Below are 21,870 nucleotides of genomic sequence, written 5' to 3'. Positions count from 1 at the left end.
CCTGCTCATTCAGGGGTCCTTCAAACTCCATTGCCAACACCAAAGAAAGGCTTAAAGGGCCTTGAGAAGCTGGTAACATCAGTTTTATTGGGTTGGGGCAGCAGCCACAGCCTGGCTGTGGGTGGGGCGGGCCCTCACAGGTTGTTGAGTTCCAGCAGGGTCTGGTCCAAGGTCTGGTGAATCTCGACGTTCTCCTCCTTGGCACTGGCCAAGGTCTCTGTGAGGGGAAGCAGCAGGTGAGGGAGGAGGGAGACACAAGGGGGAGACGTAGGGGGGCAGGGCCAGGGGAAGGTGACCTATAAACATTGAGTGGGTCAGGAGACACAGGAAGACACATGCATTCAGGGACCTCAGGGCCCCATGGCAGGGACAAATGGATGGACTGACCAGGATGAGGGCAACAAGACGGACATGGATGCCTCACTCAAGGCCTTAGGGTCATGGAGGTGGGGTGGGGAGGCCTCAGTCATAAACTACTTTATCCTCCTCTTTAGAAGGTTTAAGAAAGTTGGAGACAGAAGGTAAGACAAAGACTGCGCCAGGAAAGGAAGGGCCAGACAGACTTAAGGTAGAAAACAGACCTGCCGCTGCAGTGAAAGCCCCATGTTGCAGGTATCCAACATTTTTTCCAAGCTCCATTCCAGACCTTTTGCAACCTTCTTGCCCCTGTCCTGCACCTCACCACCCTACTTCCTTTCCAGTCACTCTGTTTGATCCTGGAACCCCAGCTAAGTGCTCTGAGGTCAGTGATTGGCACCAGAGGGGGTCATGGTTTGACGGGGCTACACGTGTCCACATGCAGCGGTGAGTCAGAGAGCGACAGCCAGGGAGTGCCTGTGCAGAGGGGTTTCAGCGTGGGCCATGGTGTTTTGTGGGTGGGCTCAGTGCAGGGGCTGGGGGTGTCAGTAAGAGTCAGGGTGTCAGGAGTGAACCAGTGCTCCGTGGTGGCGATAGAGGTGCTCTCTGGAGGGCAGGAAAACAGCATGGAGACCAAGTTCAGAATTTATTAAGCAGCAAAGGGGGGTGGAGGGGACAGGTAAAGGATGAAGCCAGTGCCAGAGTGGGTGGTGGGCATGATAGGGGGTCTCCCTAGGCTGCTCCCAGCCTGGCTGTGCAATGTTGGCAATTTCTGCTCCTCCTGCCTGCTCCCCTCCCCATAGAGAGAATAGAAAGGAGAGGAGAGAAGAGGGCTGAGGTGGCCACGCTGGCGTGGGGCTCAGAGGGAGGTGATGTCATTGAGTGCGTTGTCCAGTTCCTCGCTAATGGCCTTGTACTTCATCTTCTGGGCATAGACTTCATCTGGGGGGGTCCAGGGAGGCAAACAGGTGGGAGTGTGGGAAAGGGAGTGGAGGGAAAGAGGAAGGAGAGAGGGCAATGGAAAGAAAAACAGAATCAGAGGTGCACAAAGACAGAGTGAAAGAGGGAGGCCAGGGAACAGGTTGGACGGCTGTCGGGAACTCCTTCTCCCCATCTCTACCCCATCTCTTTTCTGTCCTTCTCTGGACCCCAAATTGGCTCTACCCACAGAAGCTCCTGTCTCCCCAGGGAGCTGTGGGCACAGTGCTCTCCACAAGCAGAAGTGCTTGCTTTGCAGGAGAGGGAGGGTGCTGGAGCCAGAAAACGCAAACCTCCTAAAGCCGGAGGTAAAACTGCAGCTGCCTGAGAAGGCCGGAAGCGAGAGAAGTGGGAAAGTGAAAGGGTTAGCACAGAATAAAAGGAAAGGCGACTTGAGCCACAACACCGTTAACAATAGAAATAGCCACAGACTCACAAATATCTGGATGTTTGCTTTTGCCAAATCTAGCTTAAAACAGTGTTTTCTATGAGTGTTGTCATGCAGACCTAGATGTTCAGTCCGATAGCTCTCTAGTTAATAAGCCAGTCTCTGAGCTAGAACTCTACTGCGTTACACTCGGGGACGCAATTGTCTATATGGGTGCCACTCAGAGTGTGGCATGAGGACCAGCAGCATCGGCAGTACCAGAGAACTAGCTAGAAATGTAAATCCTCCGGCCCAAAGTCAGCAATCTCTTTGGGGCAGAGCCAAGAAATCTGTTTTTAAAAATCTCCCAGTGATTCCCATGCATGCTGAAGTTTGAGAAGCACTGGAGTTGTTGTGCTGTGGGCAGCTACAATTACTTGAATTGTAGACGTGGCCCACAGAGCTGGGGAGTTGGTAGGGTCCTACGTGGTCCAATCCTAGTTTACTGGTAGCAAATAAAATGGGATGAGAAGGTATGGGACAGACTGATAATCACGGCAGGTGTGGACCTACTTATAAAGGCTTCTTTTACCTTCTAGGTCATCAATGGTTTTCTCCAACTTTGCCACAGACCTCTCAGCAAACTCTGCTCGGGTCTCAGCCTGGGGGTAAAGGCAGGGTGGGAGAAATGGCAAAGAATTAGGCCCTCCCACAGACTACTGCCTAAGTCAAGCTTCTTGCCCATCCCAACCCTCAAGTGTCCTGCCACAGGCTGTCTCTGGCAAGGACTAGGGTGGCTTGAGGGGAGACTGGGAACTGGAAGAGGACTCTCACCTCCTTCAGCTTCTCCTCCAACAGTTTGATCTCCTCTTCATATTTATCTTCTTTGGTGGAATACTTTTGGGGACACACACAGGCCATCAGTACAGCACCACCACAGATCCTTCATTTCTCCATTGTACCCCGTAGGCTCCTGGCCATCTTGCCTCTGTTGAACACCCAGCCCCTCCCTGCCTTGGGCCTCTCACCTCCCTCCCCTGTGGGACCCCATCCTCACTGCCCCTCTGCTCCCGTCTACCTTGTCCGCCTGGGCCTCCAGGGATTTCAAGTTGTTGGTAACAATTTTCAGCTCCTCCTCTAGGTCCCCACATTTACTGCAGGGGGTGTGTGGCGGGGGGGGCGGGGTGTGAGGGCACAGCGAAGCCAGACAGTGGAGATGGCACAGCGGGGGATGGGTGGAGGAGAGAAGAGAAGAGCAAAGTTGTGAGAGTGATAGCAGGCAGGGCTCAGAAGCCCCAGGCCCTTCCTGATCCCCAGCAGCTGAGAAAGAGCAGTCTGCAGTGCTGAGACGGAGGGAAGGTGAGCTGAGAGAAGGCGCCATTGCCCAGAAAGGTTCAGAGGGGTCGCTACCTCCTCCTCTGAGGCCATCAGGGACTTGAGGGCCTGGTCCATGGTTCGAAGTTCCTCCTCCAGCTGTCTGGCTCGGCTGGGGGCAGCGGGCAGGGGTCAGAGAACAGGGCCTGTCCCTATAGCCCCAAGCCTAGGACGCTACCTCCCCACTATGTGGAAGGCCCCAGGGCCAATGGGCCCACTTGCCACCCCAGGGTATCTTTACCTCTCAGCCACCTCAGCTCTCTCCTCCGAGCGCTCCAGCTCTCCTTCCAGGATCACCAGCTTCCTGGCCACCTGAGGGAAGTGAGAAAGAGAGGGTAGATCAGTGGAGAAGGACTGGGCATGTTGCAGGCTGGGCAGCGAGCAGGCAGAGGGGCAAGGCTGTCACCTCTTCGTATTTGCGGTCTGAATCCTCAGCGATGTGCTTGGCCTCCTTCAGCTGCATCTCCTGCAGCTCCATCTTCTCCTCGTCCTTCATGGCCCGGTTTTCAATGACCTTCATTCCTCTGAAAGACAGGGAGAGGGTGAGCGTGGGGTCAGGATTAGCAGAGACAGGCTCCCTCCTCCTTCCCGGACCATCCTCTCCAAGGCCCCAACCACCTCTCGCTCTCATCAGCCGCCTTCTCGGCCTCCTCCAGCTTCTGCAGGGCTGTAGCCAGGCGCTCCTGGGCCCGGTCCAGCTCCTCCTCAACCAGCTGAATGCGGCGGTTCAGAGAGGCCACATCTGCCTCAGCCTGTGGGTCAGAGGTCAGGTGTCAAAAAAGCCTCGTTAGCCTTGGATAAGGATCAGAGAGGCTCCAGAGGATGGCAAGATTCTTCTCAGAAAGAACTGAGGCTTCCTGGTTTCTAGACATTCTATGTAATTTTTTCCCAACCAGTCATCTTCTCCCCAGACTGTGCTCCAGTAAAAATGTGCATTCGGCCGGGTGCGGTGGCTCACGCCTGTAATCCCAGCACTTTGGGAGGCCGGGACGGGTGGATCACGAGGTCCGGAGATCAAGACCAGCCTGGCTAACACGGTGAAACCCCGTCTCTACTAAAAAAATACAAAAAACTAGCCGGGCGAAGTGGCGGGCGCCTGTAGTCCCAGCTACTCGGGAGGCTGAGGCAGGAGAATGGCGTAAACCCGGGAGGTGGGGCTTGCAGTGAGCTGAAATCTGGCCACTGCACTCCAGCCTGGGCAACAGAGCAGACTCCGTCTCAAAAAAAAAAAAAAAAAAAGAAAGCGCATTCAGGCCGGGCATGGTGGCTCACGCCTGTAATCCCCGCACTCTGGGAGGCCAAGGCGGGTGGATCACCTGAGGTCAGGAGTTTGAGAGCCGCCTGGCCAACATGGTGAAATCCTGTCTATTAAAAAATTAGCCAAGCATGGTGGTGGGCACCTGTAATTCCAGCTACTTGGGAGGCTGAGGCACAAGAATCACTTGAATCCAGGAGGCGGAAGAGTTGCAGTGAGCTGAGGTCGTGCCACTGCACTCCAGCCTGGGTAAAAAGAACGAAACTCCGTCTCAAAAAAACATGCATTCCTTGCTTGACGAGCTCCGCTCCCCTGCTGCAGGGCCTCTCCTGCACCGTGCACAGTTAGTTTCCCAAAGGTCACCTGCACACGAGTCCTCCTGTTCCCTGTGAGAGCACTTCAAGTGCTGGGGCCAGGTCTGATGCAGCTCTGATTCCTACACAGCAAAGCCTGGCCCAGGTAAGGGGATGGGGAAAGAATCAGGCCAACCAGACGTCACTGCTGCTAAGAATAGCCCGTCACAGAATCAAGCTCAGTGATGCTGGGCATGGTGGTGCACGCCTGTCATCCCAGCTACTCTGGAGCCTAAGGCGGGAGTTCAGCTTGACCCTAGGAGCCCAGCCTGGGCAACATAGCAAGATCCCATCTCAAAAAAAAAAAAAAAAAAAAAAAAAGAATCAAGCTCAGTGATGTAATCTGTTATCAGCTGCAAGGCAGACTCCCAGCAAGAAGCCCAAGAGCAGGCCTATAAGGGACACCCATGGCTGTAGCAAGGGGCTCCCTGCCAAGGCCAGCAGAGAGCTGGGGGCAATGCAGGGGCAGTGTGAGAGATGTCTACTCAGCTCCTGGGCTTGCAGTAGGAGGCAAAACCATGGAGGTTTTGGAAAAAATTCATAAAAACTGCTCAAACACTGAGAAAAAGGGCAGAGCAAGGCAAGTGCCAATAAAGGAAAATGAGAGGAGCAGCGCAGCCTGGTGTTAAGAGCATCAGCTCTGAGTCAGACTTGTCTTTGAGCCACAGCTCAGCCACTCAACACTTGTGTAACTGTGGGCAACTTATTTAGCCTCTCTAAGTCTCAGTTTCCTCCTTCACAAGTTGGAGTTAACAATAACAGTTCCTTCTTCTTAAGGCTGTTCTGAGATAATCCAGTGTTTCTGATACTCAATTAATCAACAGGACCCCCAGTGAGGTCCATCAAACTAAACAGGTTCTCTTACTCCATGCTACATTCACTGAATTGGGATGTGTAGGGTGGGGGCTTGGGAATCTTCTCTTTTTTTTAAAGCCCCCTAGTGATTTTGATGATATACCAAGTTTGGGAAATCGTAAAATAACATGCAGAAAGCACTGAATACATTGCCTGCACAGGGTCCATATTCCATAAATATTAGATTATCCCCTTTCTCTGTCACAAACAAGGACACAGAGACCCTGAGATTTCAGAGTGGAGAGGAGAGAGGACCTGTGTAGGGGAAGGAGGTGGAGGGAGGGGCTGGGGGCAGCACTTGGACACAGCATAGGAAGCAGGTCCTTGGTAGGACTGTAGGGCAGGAGAAACAGCACCATATATAGAGAGTAGATGGTAGCTTGTCTTCCAGGTGCTGAAGGCACCTGGAGCTTGGCCACCTAGAGTGACAAGGGCCCATCATGGGCACAGGGCCGGATGACTCAGTGTGGAAGGATTCTGGGGACAGCATTGGGGGTTGGGAAGAATCACTGTGGGGAACATTGGAGGACTACCCTAGAGAGAGGTGAGACTGTAAAAGAAAAACTCTTCATGATGGTGGAGTGACAAAAGACTGGAAAGTTTGGGAAGGTCCTGAAGTCCTCATCATGGGACTGATATGTGCCATTTCCTGCCCCTCAAGCTCTTCCCAGTTACAGGGGCTGCTCTCTAGCCACAGGACAGGCACTACTGTCCCCATTAGAAAAATGGGAAGCAAGAGAGAGGGAGAAACTGAGGCACCATGTAAGTTGAGTGCTGTGTTCAAGGTCACCAATAAGCTTGGGCAGTCTTTCCTATCTGCTTCTGGTGCCGTGGCTCTGCCTCCCCACCTCTGTCCCTGTCCCCCCCGCCCCTCCAGCCCCAACCAGCTCCTTGGGTTTCCAATCCTGCCTCCAGCTGCACTGGGCCTTGGTTATTTATAGAGTGTCAGATGCCCAGGGTCGTCTGTGCTAGCAGCTGCAGGTCAGCTCCCTCCCAAGTGCCAGGACTGGTGGAGAACCAAAACTGGAGGCTGGAGGTCACAGAAGCCCAACCCTGGGGGGCTGGGAACATGAGCAGTCGACACAAACAGCAATGTCATCTCTGATGTTCAGACCATGCTTTATGCTAATCTAACCATAGGTTCATCTTAAAACAATCCTGGGTGGAAGGAAGATGGGGAAACTGAGGCAGAAAATGGGGAAACTACCATGTCCAAAGCCATATGGCCATTCTCCTACCTTAAGGAGGGGGTTGGGAATGGCAGGAAGTGAAGTCTGGTTGGGGTTGTGGGTGGGCAGAGAAATCTCAGGGTAAATAACCTGTCCAGGTAGCTGCTTTGGCATCTGTGGCCCTGTCCCTCTGCCCTGTGGCCTGGCGTGGTCTCCAGGCTGACAGCTTAATGAGGGTAAATGAGGAGCCATTAGAAACTGAGCCGCTGGGGCCCCAGGGCACAGCAGGGCTGTAGAAGCCAGAGGTCAAGGCCAGGGAATTTCTAATGGCCCCTTAGGGTTGTAACTCAAGTGAGGCCTCATCTCTGGATCCCTCTCCCTCCTCCTGCCTGCTAGTACCTCACACCCACATCCCCCCACCCCCAAATGGCTGCAGTCTCCTCTCCAATTTCAGCTGGAGGATTAATTGAGGTAGATGGTAAATTCTTATACCTTCCACCCCCACAATGACTCACTGCTTGATCACTGTACATTCTAAAAGCTGGAACCAAACAGAATTACAGGGCTAAGTCCTCTGGGGGGAGTGGTAGGTGGTTTTGATTTATCCACTGTCTTGGATTACTTGTGTAAGGTTACCCTAACCCTGGTTACTGAGATGAAACCATTTATTTCCTGGTGCTGGGGACACAAGGGGATAAGGTGCCCCTAATCCCCTTATTCCCATACCTGGGGGGCCCCTCCCTAGTGCCCTAACTCCTCCCATTGTCCCCCAAGTCCACACTCACATCAGTGGCCTTCTTCTCGGCCTGCTCCAGTTTCTCCTGGGCCTCCTTCACGGATTCAGAATACTTTTCCACCTCATCCTCTGTCCCCTTCAGCTTCTTCTGGAGGGCCTGCTGCTCCTCCTCCAGCTGGGACAGAGGGGACTTGGTCAGCCAGGCTGGGAGGGGGCCCAGGCCCAGAATGGAGACACGGTGCGTGTAGGGGCCCTACTAAGATTTGGAGGCTACTGAGATGGAAGCGAATAACAGAAGAGGGATAGTCCAGTCAAGGGTGCTGGTGGGACTTGTTGTACAGAGAAAAAACTTCAAGCTCCAAGGAGCAGGACCAACCACGCTCAGCAAGGGCAGGAGTGGAAATCAGGGTCCTGAGGCTTCCCCAGGCTATGGGTAGGGGAGATAAGCGGCTCTGGCGGAAGGCCCTGAGGGTAATGTGAAGGCCCAGCCCGCACACTGGGTGGGAGAGAGCCCTGGTGGGCAGGCCCAGGGCTGGGGGACCCATGGCAGCAGCCCACCCCTGCCCTTGGCGCGGGGGAGAGCAGGCTGCATTGGGCCCGGCCCTAACCTGCTTGCAGCGGTCCTCAGCTTGTTTCTTGTCGGCTTCGGCCTGCTCGGCGCGGTCGATGGCGTTCTCCTTGTCCAGCTTCAGCATCTGCATCTTCTTCTTGATGGCGTCCATGGCTGCGGTGGGGGGTGGGCAGGCCGGCAGGCGGTGAGGACTGGACGGACTGGGCTGGCTGAGCGGACTGGGTGCACGGGTGGCAGGCGAGGAGGACCAAGCGGAGCTGGGACGTCCCGGCCGCGCGGGCGCCTAAAAGGCAGGGAGGGACCGGGCGGGGCCGGCAACCAGGACCCTCCCCCACCTCGGCCCAAACCTTGTAGGGGCAGAAGCACGGCCCGGCCGGGGGGCGCGCCCGCCCCCTTCGCCCACCCACTGGGGACCGCCTCCCTTGGGGTCCCGCCCCCATTCCCCTCTTCCCCGCCAGCCGTCGGAGGAAAAAGTAGCAGAAGGTCGGCTGGAAAAACTCCGGCGCTGCGGAGGGGAGGGGACCTTTGGGCTGGGGGCTCCGTGCTTCCTCTGAGTGACAGCCGGACCCAGTGGCAGCTGCGGCTGGGGCCCCTGGGGCTATTTCGGGGCGTGAGCTCACGGCAGCTGCCCAGGCGCAGCGACCGGCGTGCCCCCCCTCAGCTGCAGCAGCCGCTACCCTTAATTTAGAAGTTTCCTGCAAATCCCCCTGGATTAAATGTCTCTTGGGAGGCGGAGCTCCTCGGCAATTTGAGTGCCTCAGTTTACCCAGAGTCCCTCTAAGTTTGCGTTATCGACGTGGTGGTAGTAGCGGAGTCTCATCGGGGGCTTGGGGAAACTGAGGCAGGAGGCGAGCCCAGAGCCCCGGTCGCGGTGCGGAGTGTGGCCGGGCTTGCTGCCCCCGGGACCGGCCTGACCTCTCATCCCCTCGCCTCCCCTCCCAGCCCCCGCCCCTGGAGCCAGGCCCTTCCTGCGAGCGCCCGGCGGCTCAGGACCCAGCTCCCCGCCCAGCCCCCCACGTGTCCCGCATATTTTCCACGCGGTTGCGGCTGGGCTGGTCACCGCGCGTTCCCCGCCCCCGCTCCCACCCGGACGGGTAACGAACCCCTCCGCTCCGCGGCCCCGGCTCGCCTGGCCCCACTCCCCTCCGCGCGCCCTCCCTCTCTTCCCCCGCTCCCCGCGGACGCTCCCCTCTTTCCCAGTGGGCCAACTTTATGCTGAAATTTCTTTTCTGCCCTTTTTTGGGATGTTTCCCCATTGGGAGGCGGAGTCGGGCTGGGGCGGGGAAGGCGAGGGGCGAGGCGAAGAGTCACTGAGCTGCGGGGCGTAGGGGGTCCGAGGCGAGGTGCCTTCTCCGACCCAGGCCGCCAAAGCAGTTCCGGAGCCGGGTCGTGGGGTGCGGGAGTCGGAGGTGCGGGGCGCAAGGGTGTTTGTTTTCGTTTTTCCCTGGGGTGGGGTGAGGGGAGAGGAAGTGGAGAGCCGCCCGGAGGAGGGGGAAGGAGAGGAGAGAACAAGCGGAGGAAGCCGGGAGGGAGCTGCTAGCCTCGCCCCTACCCTCCAGTCGTAGAGGGGCGGGAAGCCTGGATTTTGCAGTGGACTGGGGACCGTGGGAACCCGAGGCTGCGGGCCGGGGCGGTAGGGAGGAGGCGTGGAAATGCATTCAGATCTGTTTAGCTGCCTGCTAGCCACACGGAGAGCAACCCTGGCCTGACCTGGCAGTGTTCCTCTAACTCCATGGAAGACCCCTCATCCACCAGTAGCCTATGCTGGACCACTGGGTTTCCCCTGCCCTTCGCGTCTCACATCCCCCTTATCCTGGAGAGGCTGCTTCTACCAATGAGGTTCCTCCTCGGGTCGGTCTGGGCTGGCTTCTGGCCGCTCCTTATGCATTCTCCAGTCTAAGTGTTTTGTAGTTTTACTTCTGGTTCCTCCATTCATTCATTCATTTGACTGTCCCATGACATTGTCAAATAACTTTTTAAAAGTTAATGCGAATATTATCTAAAATCCTCCAAACCCCTCCCTAATCCCTGTTCCCCCACCTTTTTTTGAGACGGGAGCTTGCTAGATTGCCCAGGCTGGTCTTGAATTTATGGGCTCAAGTGGTCCTCCCGACTCGGCCTCCTGAGTAGCTGGGATTACAGGCGTGCGGGCACCCTGCCTGTTTTGAGGAGAAAAAAAAGAATCCACATTTCTTAATATGGTATAGAAGCCCTGCTGTTTTGGCTCTTGCCTGCCTCTCCGGCCTCATCTCCTTCCATGCCCAACCTCACCCCCAGTATTCAGACTTGTACCTCATGCTGCATTCGTAATGAGCTACGTGCAGGAGCTGGAAATAGCCATACTTTTCTTAAAGCTTCCACAGTTTATGCATTCTGTTCCCTCTCCCTAAAATGCCCTTCCCCTTGGCTGATTCCTAGTGGCCTTTAAGACTCAGATCAAATGTCAGCTTTTCTGGGAAGCCTTCCCTGGCCACTACTCTTCCCACCGCCTCACCTAATAGGTGCGTGTACTTGGTGCGGGCTCTCACCCTCATCCTAGGCCCATGGTATAACTGTTCTCATACCGGTTTGGCGCCTCCGCCGGTCTGTGAGTCCTCAACAGAAACGATTGTTCTCAATTCTGAATCCCCAAGGCCTAGCACAGCACCAGGCATAGAGTTGGCACTTCATGAACATTTGCCAGATGAGTTTTTTATGTACCAGGTTCTGGGTACTTTTCAAATACACTAATATGGTGTGGGTCTTTTGGTCTTAGAACCCTTCACACTCTTAAAAATTATTGAAGACCCCCAAACAGCTTTTTTGTTGAAGTGGGTTATATCTACCAATAGTTGCCATATTAAAATGAAACTTGAGAAAACTTTTAAATATGTATCAATTCGTTAAAAATAACAAAAATAAACTCATTACACATTAACCATGTTAACATAATGTTCTAAATGAAAGATAACTATATTCTCATTCTCCGAATTAATGAGAGTATGGAAATTATTTTACATTTTTACAAATCTCTTTACTCTCCGGCTTCCAAGGGGACAGCTGGATTCTCAATATCTCCTTCATATTTGATCTGTTGCTTTATGTTGGTTACTGAGACATATGAAGAAAATCTGGTCTCACAACAGGTAAGCAATTGGAAAGATTTATTTATTTATTTATTTATTTATTTATTTATTTATTTATTTAATTTATTTTGAGACAGAGTCTCGCTTGGTTGCCCAGGCTGGAGTGCAGTGGTGCGATCTTGGCTCACTGCAACCTCCGCCTCCCAGGTTCAAGCAATTCTCCTATCTCAGCCTCCTGAGTAGCTGGGACTACAGGCATGCACCACCATGCCTAACTAATTTTTGTATTTTTAGTAGAAACAGGCTTTCACCGTGTTGGCCAGGCTGGTCTCAAACTCCTGACCTCAAGTGATCCGTCTGACTTGGCCTCCCAAAGTGCTAGGATTACAGGCGTGAACCACCAAGACTTGTCTATTTCTTATTATGATTATTATTGTTTGTTTTTTATTTTTTTGAGACAGTCTTGTGCTGTCACCCAGGCTGGAGTGCAGCGGGGCGATCTCAGCTCACTGCAACCTCTGCCTCCGAGATTCAAGTGATTCTCCTGCCTCAGCCTCCTGAGTAGCTGGGACTACAGGCATAAGCCACCGCACCCAGCTAACTGTTGTATTTTTTTGTTTGTTTGTTTTGTTTTTTTGAGACAGAGTCTCGCTCTGTCGCCCAGGCTGGAGTGCAGTGACACAATCTCGGCTTACTGCAACCTCCGCCTCCCAGGTTCACACCATTCTCCTGCCTCAGCCTCCCGAGTAACTGGGACTACAGCCATCAGCCACCATGCCCGGATAATTTTTTATATTTTTAGTAGAGATGGGGTTTCACTGTGTTAGCTAGGCTGGTCTCGAACTCCTGAACTCAAGTAATCTGCTTGCCTTGGCCTCCCAAAGTGCTGGGATTACAGGTGTGAGCCACCATGCCAGGCCTGGCCTATTTATGATTTTTTTGAGACAAGGTCTGGCTCTATCACCCAGGCTGTAGTGCAGTGACACAATCACGGCTTGGCTCACTGCAGCCTTGACCTTCTGGGCTCAAGTGTTCTCTCCGACTCAGTCTCCTCCAGTAGCTGGGACTACACATGTGCACCATCATGCCTGGCCTTTTATTTTATTGTATTTTTTTAAATAGAGATGGTGTCCCACTATGTTGCCTAGGTTGGTCTCAAACTCCTAGGCTCAAGCTACCCTCCTGCCTCAGTCTCCCAAAGTGCTGGAATTACAGGCCTGAGCCACTGTGCCTGGCTGATAATTGGCAGTTTCTTAAGGGGCAGTTGCCATGTAGAACCTGAAACAATATCAATGACCTTTTTGTACTGTTAAACTAAAATCCATTGTTTTGGCCGAGTGCGGCAGCTCACGCCTGTAATCCCAGCACTGTGGGAGGCCGAGGTGGGTGGATCACCTGAGGTCAGGAGTTTGAGACCACCCTGGCCAACATGGTGAAACCCTGTCTCTACTAAACCTACAAAAATTAGTCGGGTGTGGTGGTGGCACACGCCTGTAATCCCAGCTACTCGGGAGGCTGAGGCAGGGGAATCACTTGAACCTGCGAGGTGAAGGTTGCAGTGAGCCGAGATTGCACCACTGCACTCCAGCCTGGGTGACAGAGCAAGACTCTGTCTCAAAAAAAAAAAAAAAAAAAAAAATCCGTTTTCCTGAACTGCACCTTGATTGGATCTTTTACCCATGCATGATTTTGTAACATCGTGCATTGGTCATATGAAAAATAATTGATTCACTGAGCTATGCAAATCTTCCAAATATTAATGTTTCATTATTTAAAAATTCACAATAGGTTTCAGGCCAGGCGCAGTGGCTTATGCCTTTAATCCCAGCACTTTAGGGGGCCGAGGTGGGTGGATTGCCTGAGCTCAGGAGTTCGAGACCAGCCTGGGCAACATGGCAAAACCCTATCTCTACTAAAAATATAAAAAGTTAGCTGGGTGTCGTGGTGGGCGCCTGTAGTCCCAGCTACTCAGGAGGCTGAGGCAGGAGAATTGCTTGAACCCAGGAGGTGGAGGTTGCAGTGAGCTGAGATTGCACCACTGCATTCCAGCCTGGGCAACAGAGTAAGACTCTGTCTTAAATAAATAAATAAATACATAAATAAATAAAAATAAAATAAAAAATCACAATAGGTTTCAACGTAAAGTCTTTGTTTTTCTTCATAGTATTATACTGGAGAACAGTAAAGTCTTTAAGTTTTAAATTTTGGAAAGCTGTGAAGCTCATGTAGCAAATACAAGTATTCGAAAATTCTGTTTTTCACTTGAAAGCCTGAACTGTATCATTGGCAACAAACACTGTCAGATTTTTCCCTGAAGTGACAGACTTACTTTGTTCCTTTTTATAAAAGTTCTGCCAGCTACCTAAGTCTGATAACCAGTTTGTCGGTCATTCTTTTGAGTAAACGTGGCATTCCACAAACAAGCAGCTAGTTCAGCTCGGAACTCAAAGAATGGTCTAAGTTATTTTCTCCTGAAAACCATCATACCTTGGTATGCAAAATGCCTTATGCATACTTCCCACTTTATCAGACAGAATGTTGAAAAGACTTTTCCTGCAGGATTAAGGTTTAATTAAATTAATACATTTAGGCTGGGCGTGGTGGCTCATGCCTGTTATCCCAGCACTTTGGGAGGCTGAGGCAGGCAGATCACGAGGTCAGGAGTTTAAGACCAGTCTGGCCAACATGGTGAAACCCCGTCTCTACTAAAAATACAAAAATTAGCTGGGCATGGTGGCATGTGCCTGTAATCCCAGCTTCTCAGGAGGCTGAGGCAGAATTTCTTGAATGGGGACCCAGGAGGTGGAGGTTGCAGTGAGCCGAGATCATGCCACTACACTCCAGCCTGGGCTACAGACCAAGACTCCGTCTCAAAAAAAAAAAAAAAAAATTTTTTTTTACTTCATCAAGTACATTTTTTTTGAGTCTTTCTCTGTTGCCCAGGCTGGAGTGCAGTGGCGTGATCTCAGCTCACTGCAACTCTGTGTCCCATGTTCAAGCAATTCTGGTGCTTCAGCCTCCCGAGTAGCTGGGATTACATGTGTGCGCCACCATCCCCAGCTAAGGAAAATAATGTCTTGGTATTGTTATGAAAATAATTTTGACCTATGGACCCCTGAAAAGGTCTTAGGGAACCCTAGGGGTCTGAGGACCACATTTGAAGAGTTGCTGGTCTAATGGGTTTTAAAGCCTCTCCCCAGATGGCTCCCAAGGTATCACTAGTGAGAAGTATGTGATTGGTCCCAGTTCCTGAGGACATGACAAGGAAATGATAACAGGAGTAAGCAGTTGTCCTGGGCTCATAGCTGGAGTTCAGAGTCTGGACTACCACTTGTCGGGGAGGTTGTAGAAGAGATTTGATCTCCAAGGCCCTCAACTCATACTATGACATTGAATCTAGGATTAGGGAGCCCCTGCAGTATGTACTGGAGTTGCCAGTCCTCTGCGTCAGAGAAGTGATAATACATCTAAATTTTCCAGTGCTTAGCACAAGCATGGCTTAGTAAATATTAAATGAATGAATCACAGGTGATAGGAGTGACGGTAGGAAGTTGGCACCATCTCTAATGGGCTGTCCTAGAGTTTCATCTACTTTATTTCTTAGAGAAGGGCTCTCACTCCATCACCCAGGCCGGCGCACAGTGGCACCACCATAGCTCACTGCAGCCTTGAACTCCTGGTCTCAAGCAGTCCTCCTGCCTCAGCCTTTTAAGTAGCTGGGATTAGAGGCTCAAGCCACCGTACCAGCTACATTCCATCTACTTCAAGCTTTCCCTAATGTGGTGGGAGTAGAAGGTGTTAGTAGCAGATGGGTGGTGTTTGTGTTCTACTTGAGGAAATAATGTACTAGGCGGTAGTGTTGACTAAAGAATCATGCATGAAAATAGAGGCCAACCTGAGATGACTGTCAGAGAGTCCATGCATTATGGGCAGAGTGGGTGGATGAGGACATGGAAGCACACAGCATCCATCTTCCGGATTGGCTCCTTCCACTGACCCACCAGATTAGCAGGGCGGCTGGAACAGGGCTGCTAGCACCTGCCTGGCCACTAGGGGAGCTCTGCCCCTCTAACAATAAATTCTCACACCTGGGTCAAGCTTTTCCCTTTTAGTGATTCTCTAGGCAGGAGTGCCCCAACCCAATCAAGAGTGGTGCCTACCCGAGGCAGCCTCAAGTTGGGATTTTTTTGTTTGCTAATGGCTTCAATCAATTTTGTGGCCATAGTTCTCTTAGGCTCAGACACTTACAGGCTTATTATTTTTAGCAAAGCTTCTTTTGAAAATTTGAATTTGGTCAAGGACTGGATTTGTTGACATACCCTGAGTAGTCATGAAGAACAGAATGTCCTGGTAGCCACAAGGAGCTGTAGTAGCTGCTGTCTCAGCAGCAGCAGAACAACACTTTGTGAGGCTTAGGTGCTGGCCAGTGAGGTGAGGATAACAGGAGTATGACTTCTCAGGCACAGCTTCCCCAGTGGATAACTTTAGGGGTCTGGGTGCAAGGATGAAGCGACCTCAGGGGCAGACTGCCAGTCTTCTCTCCCATTTCAAGCCGGATCAAGGAGGGTGACAGAACTCAACCCCACTCTCTCCCCTACTGCCCTGGGAGAAATCTTCTGTCTCCCTTGAAGCCAGGCAGAGGTTGTAGGTAGAATCATTTTTATTGGAACATGACCTGTTTGGGGCTTACAACTCTGCAGCCCCCATGGGTAGCTGGGGGTGGGGGAAGATAGTATCAAAAAACGATGAAGAGAGCTGATGAGGCTGTGGGGACTGGCTGGAAGCTGCTGGCAGGGTGGAGTGGGCTGGGGCCCTGGCAGGTTCAGATCGAGGTACAGCAGCGTTAATAATACTCTTGGAGCGTTAATACTCTGGGGAGGGGCAGGCACTTGGGGGGCCCTAGGGCATGAAGGCACTTGGGGTTAGGGAGGGGAAAGGGGATGTGCTGCGGGATTGGGCGGGGCCAGGCCCTGGGGTTTGGCAGGCACTTTGGGGAGTGCTGGGGTTGGGCAGATTGGGCCCTGACAGCCCAGAAGGCTTTGGTAGTGGCAGGCAAGAGTCTCTGGGCTGGGTCTGCGTTAAATAGAAGCGGCTTCTCTAGTGCTCATCTCGAAGCTCTGAAGGCAGGAACTTATACTGCTGCTGCCGGATCTGGGCCAGTTTCTTCCGCGCCTCTTCTAGCTCTCGTTCCTTCCGAAGCATCTCTTCCTGTGCTGCGATGATCTGAGGGTGGAGATCAGGGACTTAGTTCAGTGAGGATGTACAGCAGGGGCATAGGGAAGTTGGGACCAGTACAGACAACATGACTGCCCTCCTGACAGCATCCCTCAGTGTCTGGGGTGAAGCTCACCTGGGCAATGCCGCCGACCATCTTCTCTTTCACCACCACTGTCTCATTCTCCTGCTCTTCGAAGGCTGCAGCCTTTTGTGCTGCTTTCACCAGGTTATCTGAGGCTCGCTTCACTGCGTTGCCAGCAGCCTGGGCAGAGAGAAAGTGGCCTAAGTTGAGAACTCAGGTAGGGTCCCAGTTGAGACAGTCCCTCAATTCTCTCATAGAAACATACATCTCGGGAGTGACAGTTTGAAGCAGTATAGCCCAAGGGACAATGGGATGGGTCAGGGTTCTCACCTGAAGTCGTTTCATTGCCTCCGAGTCCTGGTCAGCCTTGACCTTGCAGGCCACAAGGAGCTGGGCTGTGGAGGCAGCTACCTGCTTGGCTGATGAGATGAGCTTCTCCTGGCTAGCGTGGCCTTGCACAGCTGCATTGGCTGCCTCACACAGATTGTTGGTGGCCGCAGCCACCATCCGGGCCTAAAGCAGGGAGAGTTTGCTTAAAAATATGTCCCTTGCCCTGGTCCATCCCCACTCCAGCCTTTTGAAGTCTCTCAAACTGAAAGAGACCTAGCGGGTATTGCACACTTACAGCAGAAATGAGGCCCTGAGACCACTGTCCATCGTCCAGTGCATTGGCTGGAATGGCACCCACCTGCAGGAAGGAGAAGAGCCTGCTTAGACCTCCATTTTCCTCACTTCAAAGACTCGTTGGCTATGGATGTGGGTGTGGACATCAAAGTGCCGACCCGTCCCCATTCTTGTGGGTATTTAAACACTCACCTTCCCTTGGGCCACTAGTTCTCTCTGGGCAGCCGATGCAGCCTTTACCAGTGCACTGGTGGCTGCTGCAATGGACTTGGCAGCTTCTAGTATCTGTTCCTCAAAGTTCAAGGACTCATCTGCCTCCTGCAATAAGCAAAGGTTGCAGAGAGAGATGTAAAGTCAGAGATGGGGCGGAAGGTGGGGACACTCTGCCATGGTGAGGGTGGAAGAGGAAGGGAGCAGGACTGACCTTGGGTTTGGCCCGGGGCTTCAGCTGCTCTAGCTTTTTAGCTGCAGCCTCAATGGCGGCTGCAGCTCCCAGGAGCTCATTCTCAGCAATGACTGTGGGGTCCTCTGGGTCCACCCATTCTGTTCCTAGTGGGATGAGGGAAGAGGAAAGAGGCTGAGGCAGAGTGGAGAGGTCAAAAGCACCAGAGAGCATGGTTAGTATCATCAGGCCCTGGCACCTGTAGGGACTATGGGCAGAGGCTAGCACAGAGCTATCCAGCCAGGAAGCAGAGATCACACCATGATAAGGGTTTTCCATCCATCCCTGTCCCTGGTCACCCCTCACCCTTCATGGCTTCAGCAGCCTGGATGAGCTCAGTGACGGAACCAGCCACACGCTTTGAATGTCCTGTCAACTGCTGCTTCAGTTCTGGGCTTGGCTTCTGCAGGGTCTGGGCAAGAAGCAGGCAGGGGACAAAGAGCATCACATCTTAGGGTCTACCCTGATCTATGAAATAGGGCAGACCCTGGCCCCCTCACCCCTACCCCTAGAGCACTCCACACCACAGCCCTCAAACACCACGCTGCCTATCCAAGCACACATCATGCATCACACCTCACACATGATGGACACAGTGGGGCTGTGTCACTCACCGGCTGCAAGGAGCAAGGAGAATGATGAGATGAAAAAGATGACGAAGGTAGAGATGGGGGTGATCAGGTGGGAAGGGAGGAGAAAAAAGAGGAAGAGGAAGAGGTGACTGGGAGAACCAAAGATGATAAGAAGGATAGGGCCTGGGAGAAAGGGAGACTTGGAAAGGAGAACAGATTTGGGAAACAGAAGGTGGGGTAGGGAGGAGATCTGAGCAAAACAGAGAGCAGGGTGTGAGGCCTGCAGGAAGAGAGGCCTGTGTATTCAGAGAAGCTGGTATGAGGAACAAGCTACGCCCTCCCTTACCAGCAGCACATGGTCCAGCAGTTCCAGGTAGCCATTGGCACACTCCCGGCCATAGTGCAGGGCTCGAAGCCGCACATCAGGGGCCACTTCCGGGTGGTAAGCTGCTTCCTGTCCCCAGAGTAATATGTTAGTTTTAGGATCCCAGATCCCTACAGTTTCTTTCCCACTATGTTCTGCCCCAAAAGCTGCCTCACAGAAATGCCTCAAGGATTTCTACCTTGCAAGCCCGAAGCATATCTGCAATAGCACGGCGGCTCAGATTGGCTGTGGCAATGACATCTTCTTGGCGACAGGAATTGCCAGCGGCAACGGCCTTGGCTGTTGCCATGGTGATACCCTTGGTCATTCGGATGAAGTCTTCTGGGGTAGAGGTCTTGGCAGGTGGCTCTGGGGAACAGAAAACCTGTGGGGGCAGAAGAAGAAAGATTTTACAGTGGCTGAGACTATGAGACAGTGTAGAACTCTGTGTGCATGTGATTTGGTGCAGACATTCACATATCACAGTGAATGTAACAGAAGGCAGCTGGTTATCATTTCTGACTGAAGCAACTGGGGAGTTTGTTTGTTTGTTTGAAATCACAAAAGTAATTACAAAAGTGGCTTTTGGCTGGGTTTTCATTCCCAAAAGAGAGAGAACCCTTGAAGGGGTGAGAGGCAGAGCTGGGCCGTAAAAGATATACATAAAAGATGATAGGAGGGCATTTTAGGTAAATGGTAGGGCATGAACAACCAAGATGTCAAGTGGGAAAGTATCAAGGAATGTTCTGGGATATAGGGATGGTGAAGAAAAGGTTATTGGGGCCTTGAGTATCACACTGAGGAACCTGGAATTTTACATAATATGTGAAAGTCATAAAATATTTTGATGTATGGGTTCAATCTACAAACATTTATTAAAGATCAGCTAGGTGGCAGATTCTATGCAAGGGGCTAGGGATGCTCCTTGTTCTCACGGAGCTTACATTGTGGTTTTGGACACAGGTAATAAATAAGTAAACAAGCAGTAAAACTGAGGACTGTGATTTGGATTATGAGAGAATTTAAAAAGAGTGCTGTGATGAGAACTATTTCAGATAGGTGGTCAAGGAAGGGCCCTCTGAGGAGGTGACACTGAAGCTGAAGCCTGAGGAACTGGAAGGAGCACAGCGTTTAAAAAGCTGGAGAAAAGTGAGTGGAAGAGCCTGCAACAGGTGAGAGCCTGGCATGTTCTCAGAACTGATAGGGCAGGGGGATGGGGCGCAAAAAGGAGGAAAGTAGGATGAGATTGGAGAAGCAAGCAGGGTCATCACTGATGGGTTTTAAGTAGTGAGGTGACATAATCTAATATATATTTAAGACAGGGTCTTGCTCTGTCACCCAGGCTGGAGTGCCCTGGAGTGATCATAGTTCACTGTAGCCTTGAACCCCTGGGCGTGAGGGATCCTCCTGCCTCCAGACTCATGAGTAGCTGGGACAGTCGTGGGCCACCTTGCCTAGCTAATCTTTAAATTTTTTTGTAGAGACAGTATCTTGCTATGTTGTACAGACTAGTCTTGAACTCACTGAAGTGATCCTACCATCTCAGTCTCCCAAAGCGCTGGGATTTTACAGGCATCAGCCACCATGTCCAGCTCTAATTTATATTTTAAAAACATAATTCTGGCTACTGTGTACAAAGAAGGGGGCAAGTGTTGAAGCATGGTGATTGGATAGAGACTACTGTATAAATCCAATTAAGGACTGATGATGGTTTGGACAGTGTGGTAGTGGTGGGAGATAAAAAGAGAAAATGAGCTGTATTTGGAAGGGGCACTAACAAAACTTAGATGTGGGGAATGAGAGAAAGAGAGAAGTCTAACATATTGAAGCTGGGTTTCTGGCTTTAGGAACCGAGTTACTATAAGGTGCCGTTTACTGAGATGGTGGAAGACCAGGAAAGGACCAGGTATGGCAGGCAAAGAGTCAAGAGTTCCAACTTGGACATCTTCAAGTAAAGGTGAAAACAGAACCTTAGAAAGATGAATTTAGAAATCAGAAAGATGACTAGGGAGAGAGGAGAGTGGCAGGGACCGGAATCAGGGAGACCAGGGAGAAAGCTGGTGCCACAGCCAAAGTGCAGTAGAGTATGGAAGTGTGAACCAGAGTGCGGACAGGGCACCAGGGAGGAAGAATGAAAGAACATGGCAATAGCCTGGATATAGTGGCTAAGATGGTGAAGTCAAAGATGACTGAGGTGGAATCTTCATGAGTGCAAGGGTGTTCCCACCATTAGGAGGACCATGTCATGATTCAGAGGCACTGTGTCTAGGTGGTGATGTCAAACAGGCAGTTGAAAATAACTCAACTCAGAACTGGATGTCTGCTTCTTACAGAATAATAATGAAAGTGGTTAAACTTGCCAAAGAAGACAAGAGAGAAAGAAGGCTATTTGTACAACCCTGGGAAGACCTCTACATTTACTAGGTTAAAGGTGATTCAATGATGTTTGAGAAACAAGAGAAAAGCCAGTATCTAGGCCAAGGGAAAAAAGAACTTCTTTTTTTTTCTTTTTTTGAGATGGAGTCTCGCTCTGTCGCCCAGGCTGGAGTGCAGTGGTGCCATCTTGGCTCACTGATACCTCCGCCTCCTGGGTTCTAGCGATTCTCCTGCCTTAGCCTCCCAAGCAGCTGAGACTACAGGCGCACACCACTATGCCCAGCTAATTTTTGTATTTTTAGTAGAGACGGGGTTTCGCCATGTTGGCCAGGCTGGTCTCGAACTCCTGACCTTGTAATGCACCTGCCTCAACCTCGCAAAGTGCTGGGAATTACAGACATGAGCCACCGTGCCTGGCGGAAGAAAGAATTTCAAAGAGAGGCTTGTTAACAGAGTCAGATGCTTTGGAAATGTTTGAAGAGGATGAAGGCCAAGAAGTGGCCACTGAATGTGGCAATTAAGAGGCCACTAGTGACTGGAGAAAGAGGGAGGGTGGTGAAAAGACAGTTGTCAAATGCTAAAGAATAAACAAGTGGGTAGGGGACAGACATGAGTGTAGCTCACTGGCACAGTGGCTCATGAGTGTAATCCCAGCACTTTGGGAGGCCAAGGTGGGAGGATCACTTGAGGCCAGGAGTTCGAGACCAGCCTGGTCAACATGGTGAAACCCCATCTCTACTAAAAATACAAAAACTAGCCAGCATGGTATGCACCTGTAGTCCCAGTGACTCAGAAAGCTGAGGCATGAGAATTGCTGGAACCTGGGAGGTGGAGGTTGCAGTGAGCCGAGATCACGCCACTGCACTCCAGAAGGAGGGCGTGGGAGACCTGGGGTAGGGAAAGTCACATGGTGATTGAGGAAGATGCCATGTGAAATGGAAAGGTTACCCACACCTGGGAGAAGTGACAAGAGGAGAGGGCTGAGAAGGCTGGAGGAGGATGGCTACAGAGCGAGACCCTTCTCAAAAAAAAAAAAAAAAGTCTGGCGATAGATGAGAGGGAAGACTGTGTGTGACTCCGTCTGTGAGTATATGTGTGGCACAGGTTCACAGG

The 21,870-nt window shown here is 51.8% G+C and overlaps 2 protein-coding genes across 15 annotated transcripts in view; both read right to left on the bottom strand.

Annotated features, from left to right (window-relative positions):
- Positions 1-61: 61 nt before the first annotated feature.
- On the bottom strand, positions 62-8,274 carry TPM2 (tropomyosin 2). Of its 8 annotated transcripts, none has more exons than XR_012424583.1 (10): positions 8,053-8,274; positions 7,494-7,619; positions 3,695-3,828; positions 3,483-3,600; positions 3,318-3,388; positions 3,113-3,188; positions 2,781-2,856; positions 2,537-2,599; positions 2,295-2,364; positions 62-217 (listed from the first exon to the last, which is right to left on the bottom strand). XR_012424583.1 is itself a non-coding variant. In XM_005581364.4 (9 exons), the coding sequence occupies exons 1-9, from the start codon at positions 8,164-8,166 to the stop codon at positions 135-137; spliced, it is 855 nt and encodes a 284-aa protein (XP_005581421.1). In that variant the 5' UTR covers positions 8,167-8,274; the 3' UTR covers positions 62-134. The 8 variants fall into 8 exon arrangements, 4 of the variants coding, with proteins under 4 accessions (XP_005581421.1, XP_005581419.1, XP_073873279.1 ...); XR_012424582.1 differs by lacking the exon at positions 62-217 and adding an exon at positions 985-1,299; XR_012424581.1 differs by having other exon boundaries at positions 2,781-3,188.
- A 7,448-nt stretch (positions 8,275-15,722) lies between these two features.
- Positions 15,723-21,870, bottom strand: part of TLN1 (talin 1) — a 35,162-nt gene continuing 29,014 nt past the window's right edge. For all 7 annotated transcript variants that reach the window (XM_065530374.1, XM_074017103.1, XM_065530376.1 and 4 more), the window contains 9 exons: positions 18,581-18,766; positions 18,364-18,471; positions 17,752-17,857; positions 17,428-17,552; positions 17,196-17,321; positions 17,005-17,067; positions 16,710-16,892; positions 16,431-16,559; positions 15,723-16,303 (listed from right to left, as the gene is read on the bottom strand). In XM_065530374.1, coding sequence (XP_065386446.1) covers positions 16,178-16,303; positions 16,431-16,559; positions 16,710-16,892; positions 17,005-17,067; positions 17,196-17,321; positions 17,428-17,552; positions 17,752-17,857; positions 18,364-18,471; positions 18,581-18,766 — 1,152 coding nt within the window. In that variant the 3' untranslated portion in view covers positions 15,723-16,177. The remainder of the gene's footprint in view (positions 16,304-16,430; positions 16,560-16,709; positions 16,893-17,004; positions 17,068-17,195; positions 17,322-17,427; positions 17,553-17,751; positions 17,858-18,363; positions 18,472-18,580; positions 18,767-21,870) is intronic.

This window comes from Macaca fascicularis, chromosome 15, assembly GCF_037993035.2.
Source record: "Macaca fascicularis isolate 582-1 chromosome 15, T2T-MFA8v1.1".
In the NCBI taxonomy this organism is placed as follows: Eukaryota; Metazoa; Chordata; class Mammalia; order Primates; family Cercopithecidae; genus Macaca; species Macaca fascicularis.
Note: the sequence above shows the minus strand (reverse complement) of the source record. Positions and strands in the feature narration are given on the sequence as shown.

Excerpts from the sequence above, each read along its gene's own strand:
- TPM2 (XM_005581364.4), bottom strand. The coding sequence starts at position 8,166 with ATGGACGCCATCAAGAAGAAGATGCAGATGCTGAAGCTGGACAAGGAG. Across the intron at positions 7,620-8,052 it reads CTGAGGACCGCTGCAAGCAG|CTGGAGGAGGAGCAGCAGGC; the intron begins GTTAGGGCCGGG and ends CCTCTGTCCCAG. Across the intron at positions 3,829-7,493 it reads CCGAGAAGAAGGCCACTGAT|GCTGAGGCAGATGTGGCCTC; the intron begins GTGAGTGTGGAC and ends TCTGACCCACAG.